At 34.2% G+C, this 14,465-nt stretch overlaps 1 protein-coding gene across 1 annotated transcript in view; it reads right to left on the reverse strand.

Moving 5' to 3' along the window:
* The window catches only part of AASDHPPT (aminoadipate-semialdehyde dehydrogenase-phosphopantetheinyl transferase), a 35,056-nt gene that overhangs the window by 10,799 nt on the left and 9,792 nt on the right, over nucleotides 1-14,465 (reverse strand). The window contains exons 3-4 of the mRNA XM_074932303.1: nucleotides 4,368-4,489; nucleotides 3,732-3,893 (exon numbers count right to left, since the gene is read on the reverse strand). Of these exons, the coding sequence (XP_074788404.1) occupies nucleotides 3,732-3,893; nucleotides 4,368-4,489 (284 nt within the window). The remainder of the gene's footprint in view (nucleotides 1-3,731; nucleotides 3,894-4,367; nucleotides 4,490-14,465) is intronic.

Below are 14,465 nucleotides of genomic sequence, written 5' to 3' on the forward strand. Positions count from 1 at the left end.
TACTAGAGTGAAAGACTCCGTTACAGTTGCACACCAACACCGATTACTGCATGTTTCAAATTGACCCATGTAATGTCAGTTTAAAATTAATATTTTTGAAGTAATGTGTTTGCATACAGAGAAACCAATCAAATATTTGTTGTGGAATGCCAGGTGATTCTTAATCCCTGAGTAAGGTTTAGGACAAATTGGTTGTAGAAATTTATAATCTGGTTGTATCCAAAATTGAAATAGGGACCAAAACAGAAGTGTGTTATGTCTCATTGAAGATTCTTATTAAATCCAGTAAGTGCTATCCAGTCATTCTTCCTGATTAACTGTACAAAACTAATAAGGAGTAATAAGGAAAGCCATGAATACACTTAATATTTTGCAAATCAGTAATTAGGATTTTTTTTCCACGTATCAGATCTGCTATAGATTTATACATTATAAACTTACGTTTATCTCTAAATTATAAAACGTCATAATTGTTATTGATCAACTTCTTTCACTTTTAAAATTAGCTAGTACTTCATTCTGCAAGTTTATTTTCTTCCAAGGAAGTAAATGGAGCATACAGAATTATTCAATAATAATAATCATCATCATCATGACTCCATCCTAAATTAACATCCTGATACAAATACTGTATCACTCTTTACTGGGTTAGTAAAGTTTTAATTATTACTGAACAAATTCATCTTTTTAAAATGAGTAAAGTGTGCACTGCCTTTGTGAATAAAACACATTTTAACATATCTTAAAATTAAATGTAAGTTTTTAAATGAAGTTTTACTGTATTTCTTCTCCTACTCCTTCTGAAACAGTTGAAAGGAATCTGAGTAGCAATCTCTAGAGTACTGTATGAAAATAAGTGCCTAAAGCTAAACCCATCCATCAAGATCAAACACAAGAGGCTGTTTCTGAGCTACTGCGTCCTATACAAGCTCAAAAATATATGAGAAGGAGAGGAGAGGAAAGACACTTTGAACAAAACTAAACCCTTGGTGAAGGCGCAGCAAATAGTCAACTACACAACAAGGTAGTTCATTTGGTATTTACACTGAAATAACAGAAAAGGATGTTTTTTAATGTTCACACAAAAATTCTATGTCTGACATCAACAGGTTTTGCTCTTGTTGTGAACAGTTACAAGGTGTCTGAATAGTGTAATCTTCGATTTGCTCTAATTCACTAGTACTTCTCTTGACCTTTTTGTCATGACAGGTATAAGGTGGTAGATCCTCTTCTAGTCTTAATGCTTTTAAGTTGCTTTTTTCACATTACATAGTACTTTCTGAAGGAGATTTCAGAATATTTTCTGTAATTTTAGACGGGTAAAATTCCCTTTATCACTGTCTTCTATTTTTGGTAAATTAGATTATCTTTAAAATTGCTATAAACCAATCCAAAATATGTGATAATTGGATTTTAAACAGCCTTGCTCTCTTCAATCATCTCCTATCATATATAGGCAGATCTGAAAAGTGGAAGCAAGGTTATTATATTTTTTAATTTGGTAGAAAAAGTTCACTCAAGCAAACAGCACAAGAGGGAACACAAGGAAAATACTGTACCAGTAATATGCAGTCTTACAGGTGATTCTTAATGACTTCTCTTGGGTGACTCTTCCAGATTTCTCAAAATTAGTGTTTTCAGTTAACAAGTTGTTTCAGGAATTTGGTTCAAGGTCAAATAATGAAACAAAAAAAGGCTTTTTCAAAGTAAGAAAATGGGCACAAAATTAAAAAAAAAACTGGGAGAAGACAAAAAAAGTAAAGTGATACTTAATTTTAGACTGGGGATTGGTAACTGAAAAATGAATTATTTTTTTCCAATTTTATTGTAATAAATGTTGATATTTAAATGAAATTATATACCAGTTGAGCTTGTATCTAAATGTAACTTGATAATAAATCCTTTCTTTGAATTACTACAATATGCCTTATTATAAGGCTGCACTCTTGAGAAGCAGGAGGGCGAGCACCGAAGAGGAGACATTCCTCAGGCAAAAATTAAATTAAGCTTCTAGCAGTAATTACTAAGCAATAAGGAAAAATTAAATAATTACAAGGCATTTAAGTAATGTAGAGAGCTATCTAAATCATCATCTTCTGGCTACTTTAGTCAATCAACCACAGCCATCTCATCAAAGACCAAAAATATGAGTTCCAGAAGGCAGAAGGAGTTCCAAAGAGGTAGATGCTTCCCTGACAATGGTACACTGTAACCATTAATACAGAAAGCATTCTATTACAAAATGTGTCACAGTCTTTCCTATGATTTTCTTTTGCCAGTCTATAATTCCAACTAGTGAATTTCATGACATACTCAATTCCTAGAGTATGGAAGTATCAGTGAGAAGTCTGATTTAGTTTGAGTAGACTTTTAAAATAAAACAAAACCAAATGTGGCCAGAAATGCTGAATGAAGTGAACTGTGAAGAAGTCAACTTATACTACAACGTTAAACATTGCTGGTACATTCGTTCACTCAGTACATGCGTACCATGCATGCAGCTTGTATACTACACAAAACAAGCATAGACCAGAAATCTGTCATTTAGATAAGCTCTACCGGAACAGTTGTCTCCAACAATGTAGATATTTTCAAAATATAAATGCATATTGGAAACTGAATACTCTTACTGAAAAGTGCACTTGATTTTTGTGAAATGGTAAAGTATGTAGTCTTTGAGTTGCTAGTCAGCTATTTACCAGATGCACAAACTTACAGCAGACTGGAACAAGGTGCCCTTTACAGATAATTTTAAAGTCAATGTCTTTTGCATTTTTTCCTTTGTTTTAAGTGGTTGAATGAAAGTGCCTCTGGGGTGCATAGAAATGGTATTGTGATTTTTTTTTTTTTTTTAAAGCTTGAATTTTTATGGTAATTAAATAATTTGAGACCATCGTATAGAATCATAGAATCATTCAGGTTGAAAAAGAGTCTTAAGATCATGAAGTTCAACTGTCAACCTAACACTACCAAGTCCACCACTAAACCATGTCCCTACCAGTTTTTTTCTCTATATACCCTTTAAAGTACAGTAGATGCTATTGATCATTGTCTACCAAATCTAACAGCACAGATATTTACTGATAAGCCTCAATAACTTGCAAGGAGGAAAAACAAAACCCCAAACCCCAACACTCAGAAGACTGAGCCCAAACTAATGTTCCTGTTAAGCAAAGGCAAGTTCTTTGCACCTCTCCATTCCCACAGGCAGCAGCTAATCAGCACACTGTAACTCCAAACCCACAAATGCATGTGTTTCTACCAACTTGTATGGACAAGAAGATACCCAAAGGAGCTGAAGACATCTCCTTCATTTCAAACGTTTAACATAAACACTAACTATGGGGTTAGTTAATCACTAGTCCCATTCTAGACCAACCGACGAAACTTTAAAATCTCAAGACACTGTTCAGAAGTCAGGTCTAAACATGCTACAGTGAACTTCCCGTGTGCCCTAGGATGAATTTCATGGAGTGCAAGAAACATACTCCAGGAACAGAAAAAAATAAAAAGCCATTATAATGAATATTTCTCTGGGGTGTTTTTGTGATCATCAAAAATACTTTAAAATGCTGCAGAATTATATCCTGAGTTTTGATTGATCTATGTTCAGTGTAGTTATACAGAATAAAGGTGTGAAGTTGCAATTAAAAAAATCAAATGTGCAATGTAGCCTTATGGTGTTGAGACTGTTTATTGTTATTGAAAAAATAAATGTGAATATTTCTTACCTCAAATGTCCACTCTGCTTCTTCATCGCCATCCAGAAGCATTTTTGTCTCCTTATACACCTTCCCTACTTCCAGTTGCAATGGGGACACATTAAATTCAATTCTTTGCAAATTAAAGCCAATTCCAACTCCAATAGCCTTTAAGAAACTCTCCTTTAAGGCCTAAAACATGGAATAAATGTATTTTATTCATACTGGCTGTTTTCAAACGGTTCTATAAACACTACTTCTGAGCAGACACTGTAAAGCAAATACCTTTAAGACTTACACTACTGTAAATGTGAAGGCAGACTGATGCAAAGATCAAGAGAAAAAGTTATCACTTTTGTTAATACCTAGCCTAATGCTGCATTATAATGAAAGTGCAATCAGACTTATTAAGTAGCACATACAGATACGAACCCTTTACCTTGTTCTGGGTATATGTTTAAAACTAGTCATAAATCCTTCTAGAAATGGCAGCTGTACTACGGTTCTCAAAGTCATTCTAACATTAAAAAACATCACTAAAATATAAAACCCATTAAAGTATTATCTCCACATGAACATTACCATAATGAATATAATAAAAAAATTTATCAAAAGAGAATGTGCAGGTTATAGCACTGAAGTCTTTAAATAAGAAAAAAATATTACCCAGTGTCGATGAAACATATCCAGCTGCATCCATTCATTACTCATAGACTTGATTACACACCACTCTGTTTCAGTAAACTGTCGCTCCATAATGCGGAAGAAATTTGGAATTGAGCTACTACCTATAAATTAGAGATATTTATAGACATTTTAATACTGTAGTAATAATAAGCACATTAATTACCTGTTGTTATTACTCTAGAAAAAAATCAAGAAAAAATATATGAACCAACTCTTCTCTACAATCTGAATTTATATAGTCTTGAAGTAGTAGGGTTGATGATGGTTCAGGATGCAGGATGAAGAAAACCCAACCCTACACCAGCATTAATGCATTAAAATGTGAAATGAAAGTCATAAACATATTGTATATTCTCAGCATTCTCTAAAAAGGAAAGTATTTAACCAGTGCTGGTTTTATATATATAAAAAAATTATATTCAGCTACAAAATTAGCATATACAGTGTTTGACATTTGACAACTTGATCTAGTAACATTTTATAAAGCGGCATACTGTTTGTCAGAATTCATCAAGCTATTCTGCCTCCTGCCCTTGGATACTGAGATACAAAACACTTTTTTCAGAACATGTAGAAATACAACCTCCCAAATTTATCACATGCATATTAAGCCTTTTGGATTATTCTGCAAGAAAAATGAGGTAGGGAGATGCCCATAAAAACAGTGAGAAAGATAGCAAGGAAAAAAAAACAAAACAAAACACCAAAAACCAAGACACCAAACCTTCAAATCCTTAGATTAAATTTAAGACTCTAAAAATAATCACAGCTGTGTAGCACTGCAGCAACTCTTCAGGGGCTACACCACTTTTCCCCACTAGTCTAAATGTATTTTGCAGAAGACACTACAGACTGTTTGGTTATATTGATCAATGGCATTTCTATAATACACTGGAAGCTACGGACCTCATTACATATTTGGCTAATCACCCAGAGCCTGTATCACCAATCAGCATACCATGCAATCTGTGCAAATAGGGCTTACAGCTGGCTAAACAGACAATAGCAGAAAGCAATATATTTTCTTTAGTAGGGACAATAAATATCTGAATATAGACAATTCCACATACTGAGACAAAACTTTTCATAAGTTACACCATGTTCTTATTCAAAAGAAAATATTACTTATTTAATCCAAAACAGTCTCCTCTCCCAATATCACACTACTTTTAAAGAACCCATCACTAAATAATTGTTTAACGAAGATGCAGATTCTAAGCCTAGCTCTGCCACTGATTCTGTGAGTGACTACAGGCAAGGAACTTTCCTTCTCTACACTAACGTTCCCCATCTTAAGCCAGGGTTAAGGATATTAACCCCTCTCTATCAAGTGGTTGTCTTCTACAGATATCTAAGAAGTACATAAATATAGGTATTGGCAGCAGTAATAATTGATCTGAATGAACTAATGTCACACTTGAAGCACACACTCAGGTTTTCTGACAATTTCCAGATCATATTGTCAAGTGTAATCTGACACACACATCACAAGACATGGCAGTGACAGAGATGCCCTCAATTTCATTTATAGACTAAAGTCAAGAAAACATCTTAAGACAGAAATTTTGTTGACAGTTGCAGTAGTCAGCTAATGGAATGATCCAAAACAACCTAAGGACAGAATTAACTTTCCTCTCTGGAGAAAATGATGATACTGAAAAATAAAAGCAACCACAATTTCAAGTATGTTTTGATGGATTACCAAAGCAAATGAAATATCCATCTATTTAGACAATCCAACCTTCCTAAAACAATGAAGAAAAAAAAAAATTCAAATTGAAGAAAGGTTATAGCCTGTTATCCCTGAGTTTATATCGTCTATTTTATGATCAAATAACTGTGTTAACACCTGCTTCAAATAATCCACATATTTTTTTCTTTCTCTTCTTCTCTCAAGTATTTAAAACAACAGTGATGAAGCACCAGCCTGTTCAGGTGATTCAAACTACAAAACATTCAAGAATGTCCTGGTGTACCCTTTCTCCTCCATTAACTTCAGCGTTCTCTCACTTTCAAAAACCCAGGGCTACCCACACTAGCAAAGACTATCCAAGACTATCCACACTACAGTACCTTCAGCACCTAGAGGCATATGCCTCCTGTGTTGTCAGTCCTTCCACCATCCAAACCTTATCACACATGGTGAATACACTGGATACTTAAACTGTTTAGCATCCCAAGTGTATATGAAACCTATATGCTACTGCCTTTTCACTCCTTACCCCTTTTTTGTCCTAGGTTTCTTCAGCTGTTCAGCTATCCTTGATGCTTATGTTCAGACTTACACAGCACTTTCCCCTCCACTCATCATCCATCATGTCCCTCCTCTGAAAAGCTCAGGCACCGCTTTCTGCTGAACTGCCCTCCCATCCTGTTTCCTTCTAACACGGTACAGCTGCTTCACTCTGAGGAATGGATCAGACTAGAGGAGCCAGGACTATTCTCCACAAATTACTAGTAGTACCATAGTCTGCCTAGTCCATTTCCCCATATTTGCCTCAATATCAGAGAAAGGAAGAGTCACAGAATCATGAACAAATTTAGGTTGGAAAGGACCTTTGGAGACCACCTGTTCCAATCTACTGTTGAAAACAGAGCTCTATGTTAGGTTACCCAGGGCACTGTCAACAGAGTTTTTACCTCTTCTCCAGGAAACTTATTGCAATGTTTTACTGTTCTCATGGTGAAGAATTGTTCTACTGAGACAGAACTCCCCCTGAAGCAACATGAGCTTGTTGCCTCTTGCCCTGTTCTGGAGCAACATCATGAAGACAGCTACCTATGTCTTCTCAACAGCTACCTTTCAGGTAGACTGGGATTAGATTCCCCTACTCAGAACTTTTCTCCTCTTCAGGCTCCACAAACCCAGCTCCATCAACATAGGTCGAGTTCCTCAACCCTTTAATCACCTTGGTGGCCTTTCACTAAGCCCTCTTCAATGTTCCCATGTCTCTCATGGCCTGGGGGATGAGAAGTGAACAAAATTAGAAGCAGCAGAGTTTTCTTTTAGATGCTACCCTTTCTGTTTTTATTCTGGGGAAAAAAAAAAAGCCTCAAACATACTTGCCACAATTTACAAAAACTTTCTTTGAAAGAATGAGAATAACTTCCATACAGCATTTATTCAGTTGGTTTTAAATTTGTATTTCTAAATTACCTCTCATTTGCCAACTTATTTCAGAAATAAACTCTGTTATCAATTATACACTTGGACTTACTTCTGTGACCATTTCAATTCATTAATAATCCAAGTTCTAGATTACAAAATAATTACATTTCATTAAAAATATACCAAAGAGCTTTCATGAAAAATTATTCCATTATGCATACTTTAGAGCTAACAGCTATTTTGGATACAATTTTGGATTACACACAGTATAGTCTACAGATGATCACCTGAGGCACAGGGAAAGACAGGGTACCAGGATTCTTCACTGAACAACTGAGCTTCCTATTCTGATGATAACTTTCTAAGACCTCCCTGAGTATTCTTCCTCCTGTGTTTATTGCCTGTATTTTTCTCTCTGAGAAGTTTAGGAGAAGTGCTAAACATTTTTTTGTAATCTCAAAGCCTACTCAAACTTAAGAGAAGAAAGAAAAAATGTGCCTCAATATTTTAATGATCTTCATGAAGCCACAATATTTTCTACAAGGGAATTACAAATGCAACAGAATGCAAAAGAAACTAGAACACAAGTTGGAACTCTGATAGGAAATAAAGGCAAGACAAAGTTATTTGTAAGGGTTATCAACCAGACATAACTTAAAAGTACTTTTAAAAGTTTCAGAAGATCTTCCCCAAGACTGGAAGTATTCACTGCAAAAAACGACATAACATGATAAATATTTGCATAAATATAGTTAGGTTTTGGCTTTACCTTCAGACTTTTGTTAACTAAAAATGTGAATTTAGTATCTGCACTTCATTGTGCAGTTGTTTCTTCTTCTCTACAAGATGATACCAATTTTCTAAGAGAAATTTGGCTGCAGTGTGGAGTTCTGGTACATAAATGCTCTAAAATCCTTAATGCATGCAAACTTGAGTATTTTTCTAAGAGCAAGTTCTATGAAAATTCTCTAAATAAGATCTATGAACTGGAGAAGCATAATAAAAATGAACTGACAGTAAAAACTTGAAAAACAGATTCTCTGAAAGAACAAATGCTTTTATGGTAATGCACATGTATAATACAAATACTTCATTTTTACGTTTTCAATGATCAATGATAAGGCCAGACACTCACTGAAACCTATGTAATTGTACTCATGTTTCTTATTTAACTTACAGCAGTAAAGAGATTCCTTTAAGATATGCCTATGCAGGTTGTAGAAAACTGCTCATATGATCTCTCTGTGCTTCTAAACATCCATGCATAAACAAGATCCAGAGCAGACGCCATACAGCTGGATTCACACAGTACTGAGCCCTTGCTCATACAATCCAGCACTCTTTTTCCAGTGCTCAGGGTTATTCAGAAAACCACTTAAGTGTGAGTGAAAAAATTATGTGGGTATACAACTATGTGTAAATTTGTAATTTAAATGCTCAAAATTGCATTTCAAATATCCTTCTTGTAAGTCATATTTACAGCTTCTGAGGAATCAGAATTTAGATTCTGATTCCAATAAATCCAACATACTTAGAGCAATCTTGTCCACATCAGTGGCAAAGTGATTCCTGTAACACAAAATGTGTGCACTTCAGAAAAAATATTTATGTACGTAAATTATTTAAATTGGTGAGCATCAGGATATTGCACAACATTTATCTGATCGGTCAAACTTCTGACTAGGTGGAGGTTCATCACTGAAATGGAATAAATTCAATTTTGTGATTTTTAAGAATACATAAGAGAGATAAGACATGTTTTCATATGAGATTTCAAAAACAAATGGAGTTGGAAACAGCAAAAAACAGGAAGCTTGTTCCACAGATGGCTTATGATCAATGGGAAAAGACACCTATCCCCTTTAACTATTAAAACTCTGAAAGAACACTCTCTCACCTATTGTTGGCTTGCTTTAAGAGAAGAAAAATTGTGATGGGAGCAGATCTATGAAAATAATGGATAAAAGGATTTTTAAAAAAAATGAGAAAAATGCTGATTTAGATTCTATAGGGAATTGAGAAAGTGCATTTCAGCAGACAGAAAAACTGAGCCAATGGCACAAAAGTTATTAACATCACAAGGGGATGGGAGGATAGGGATGACATTTTTGAATTAAACATGAAACCAAACTTGCCTGAGTCAAGGGGATTAATAAAAATAAGCTTCACTGTGACTGAGAGTTTTTTTGCTTTGAAATTTACCATATTGATTACTCTAAGTATTCTGTCAAAAACCTAACAGTATGTCTTTTCACAATTACCCCTATTAATACCTAAAAATAAGATTTTTATTTAGTATAGAAGCCTAATCACAGAATTGGTATTAATAAAGACACTTTTTCTTTTCAGAAATGCATATATCTGTTGAGTCATCAATCAAAAAAATTTCACTATAAGCCTTATGAAAATCTAAGTTAACAGCTAGAAATTTTGAATGTGGCAATTCCTGGCAATGTAAACTTCAAAATTATTTCCAATGCTTTCTATAGATACTTCTTACTTGCCTATGCCACTTAACTTCCAGATTTACAGTTAACATACTGTTCAAAATTTACATAGCTTCTTTTCAAGAGAAACTGGGAAACAAACTTTAATTTTTTTTAATACTGAGCAGAATTATATTGCCCTTTCTCTGTCATCTGAAAATACATTTTCATTTGTACATGTTTTTTATAGTTCACTCCTTTTCTCTTCTTTACACAAACTGTTGTGCATTCTTTTTGGATTTGTTCATAATAGCTAATATTCTGAAAGCATTTTTCTAGTTTACTGTAAACTCCTCACTTAAAAAAAAATTGTTACAGAGTATGACATCCTCTAAATACTGGAAGCAGTTTTTGGTTTTACATTGGATCATCTTGCTGAAAAGCAAGAGAGTCAACAAAAAACTCTAACAAAATTTAACCAAAACATACTACAGCTTCATCTTATAATAATTAACTGACAACAATTTGTCCCAGTATGATTGCCTAACAAATACAAAGCAGTATGTTCATTTGCATTAGAACAAAATTGACTGGAAGATTTAGTATTCAGTGGCCTAACTTTAAAAATCCTTTTTCCCTGGAATATATAGATCTCTGACTCCTTCTTGTAAAATTCATTAACTTGCTTCTTAGGGAATGGTAGCCAACACAGAAAAGGCATCTAGCAAATCTCTGACCATTTCCTCTAGTTGGTGTTTAAATTACTTTGATATTCATAAGAGAAGCTACAGGTTTTATCCTTGAGACCAAGATACATTTTCATTGATTTTTCTTTAATCTACAAACACTTAAGCCTCACACCCCTATCACATCATAATGCAGATGTGAAACTATAGTAGTTCACAGAAAAAATTAAATGTAAAGTTAACATAGTTGTGAAGGCAACTGATTTCTTACACATATACAGCTATCTCCCTGCTAGTAAACTTTAAAGCACATTAGACCTTTAAAAATATAATCTGAATAATCTTTCAAAAATTGTCTTCTATGCATTTAAAAAAAATCTAAACCAGAAGTTTACATTAAATTAAAAATATACAACACCCCAAATATTTCAGGAAGAGTGAGAAGAAATAGTGAGATACTGGAAGAGTCCAATATACCTGTAAACATGCTCTACAAAGGTAAGCGTGCACATTCATGTGTGTGCACATTTTGGATTTTTTTGCACAAACTATTTACATTTAAATATATAATGCCATCTTTTCCACTGCAGTGACAACTGGGTACTTTATTAATTTTTTCATAAAGACTAGGCCAAAAATCTGCTTTGCATTTTCCCTGGAAAACAGCAAAATCTCAGACCAGATATAAAAGACTGATTTTAAAGATGTAGGTGTGAAGAATAAGAAAACATACTACATTCCCTAATCCTATGTGAGAAAATGCTTTAGAAATAGTAGATAAGTACAGGGTAACTCTTCAGCAGTTTTCTACCCAATAAAAAAAGTCAAACAAGCGGGATTCATATGAAGATAAAAGACAATCAGAGTTAAGACACATGTAATTTATGATGCTACTAATAGTGAAGATTACTACCCATAGAGCTAATACAGAAATCTTCATTCTGGTGCGCTGTTTACATTGTTGCAAACATCACGTCAATGATAAATCTTTGGTGATACAACAGACCCTAGTAATTGTCCAGTTGTACCCGAGTTATTAAAACCACGATATGCCTTCTCAAAAATAGTGAGAAGAGTAGGTAACTTTTTACCAGATTTACAGTCTTCAAATTCCTTTGGTTAGATACAAATTAACTATCTTTTACTGTGGTCTATATCCAAATCTATGGAAATGGAAAGCTAAAAGCTACTACTGCCAGCTCACTGATCAACTAATCCCCTGAAAAAAAAAAAAAAAACCAAACCAAAACAACCCAACAAAACCAAACCTCAGAACGCTAACAGACTCCTGACTGCCTTGAACTGCATGAAAAAAACAGGTCAGTGATCAAGAACTCATATCTAATCAATACTTACTAATGTCCTTTCAGATAGTGAATGGGCAAAGTGACAATGTGAAATGTACTACCTAGCAAAAGGAGAGACAAGTACGAACAGATCAATCTGCTTAATAATGTGAAACACAGGCTAGCTATAAATTCTGCAAACTAACAAACTGTATACGATTAATACATTTTGAGTCCTGGACTCTTGGGCCAACAATCCTTTTGGTGCAGGACACGAGCCATATTTGAACATGTTTTAATATCTCGAAAGAAAATAAAAGTAAACTGATACAGAGAAAATATTTCTTTTGCAACAGATGCCAAAGGCCTAATTGTTTATTAATACCAACTAATCCTTGTACAGATGTTTAGAAACTGACAACCCAAGACAAATAATTAGCTAGATAAATTACTAACTTAGAGGAACCAGATAGAAAATTAACAAAGCATGTTTTTCAAATCTATTAGCTCACACAGCTTTACTGTGAATTGGAAATTGGATTTGCATTCTGTGACCTCTCTGCTTCCTGCCAGTATCCCAAAATTCTCCCAGTAATACATATGTTAAACATCCATTCTTGCAACTACTGATGACATGCTTTATCTTGGCCTTAGAGAAGCAGCACTAACTTTAAGATGTGAGAAAATCTGAGGTTGCCCCCTTTGAATTACTCAGCATCTCCCAGATTGTAAAAATGGAAAAATCATAAAGAGATTGACATAATTTGATGACATTTGGTATTTTATCTGCAGTTAAGACTGTTAAGTCTTTGAAACCTTAGCAGTTTCTCTAATATTGCAATTGCGTCACTGTGATTGGGTCTAACAGCAGTGTTGAATATTTAAGCAAGGTGCCCCGACAGTCATTGTTAACCAAAAGAAAGTAAAGAATCATAATGGATTAGATCTCTACCTCCAAAACAGCACTGGAGAAATAGCAATTTTGACACAGGTGTGGCTTGGATTAAAAAAAACCCCAAACACCCAGAAGTCACAAGCTATTAACTGGATACCTCCCATCTGATCAATTTACAGGCATGTAGTGTATGGTCTGCAACAGAAAGCTGCTTTTTGTCATTTGTTCTGAAAATACAAAAAAATGCCAGATCATCTCATATTTTGTTCAGACTCCATCATACTTTTACATGTTCACTGCATGCCAAACATTTAACTGTAACGTATACTCGCCACTGAAGAGCCTATTGACATAATCACACCTGAGTGCAAGCGCATCGTTTTAGCTTGCTTCTGAGTAGACAAAAGTATTTAAAATACATGGGGTCTTCATCACTAAGATGATTCAGGAATCCCAAATTCTTTTAATGAAATGTAATTTCATTATTTATAACTAAACAGTAATAGCAAAAAAGATAATGAGCAATAATGAAATAAGGAACCCTTTCTTAACTTGTCTGTGTCAATGGTTATACCTTTTATTTGCTTAAGCTCTTTCCAAGAGGTTGTATGACCACAGCCAGAAGAGCTGTAGGTAGTCACAGTATTTCAGCAAAAAAGTAAATTACCCCATGAAAATGTCATTTTAATCAGTTTTCCAGTATAGAACATATCAAACAGTTAATGCAATCATTTTTGTCAGAACAGCAGGAACTCTACTTCCTTTCAACACTCATGAGGTTATGATGCATCACACTAAAAATAAACACAAAATCCCAAAATCTAAATAAACATAAAAATAGACTTTCTTTTATAAAACCATTATGGTTGTGAGAACACAACTACAGATGTAAAAAAAAAAAGTCAAACATGCTCATATTTTTTTAAAGGTAACAGACGTTAGGAACATAACATTTTAATGGAACTAGATCTTCTGTTGCTCTTTAAAAAGACAATAAAAGCCTCAAGATGTTGCTAGTGCAAAAGCACCTACATATCAGGTATGTGCCTGACTATCTATAGCCTTACACTACAGTAGTACTACCAAGCCACCAAATATCTTAAATATTTTATTACATTTTGTGAAATAATGCACTAGAGGGCCTTTCTACACATACAGAAATATTATATTGACTGAAACATTTGGAAACTAATCCTTCATTTAAAAATAAATATTTTAAGAAAATTAACCACTTAATACCATCTACTCCCAGATGGTATTTGCCCCAGAAAAAAAGACAAACAAAACCCCACTGCTAGGAGAATGACCACCCAATGTCAAAACTGGATCATTCCGCACCTCCAGTGAACAGAAATCAGATTAATTCTCACACTATATAATATACAACACGTGTGTACGTATATATGTACACACATATTCATATATGTATGCAAAAAAGCCTATCTATGTATGTATATACATATACACACTGGTATGCGTGTATGCATGTGCATATATATACACATATATATGGTGCTGCTGTGAGATACATAGATAGAAATTGCAGTGCAAGGTGGATGACACCAAGTTCCATTTTTGTACTGAATCAGATAGACTGCAAAACAACATTATCCACATTGTATCACTAATGGTTCGTACTAAACCATAAAATTATTGAGATAATAGTAGGACAGGG

This window comes from Athene noctua, chromosome 1, assembly GCF_965140245.1.
Source record: "Athene noctua chromosome 1, bAthNoc1.hap1.1, whole genome shotgun sequence".
NCBI classification, from domain to species: Eukaryota; Metazoa; Chordata; class Aves; order Strigiformes; family Strigidae; genus Athene; species Athene noctua.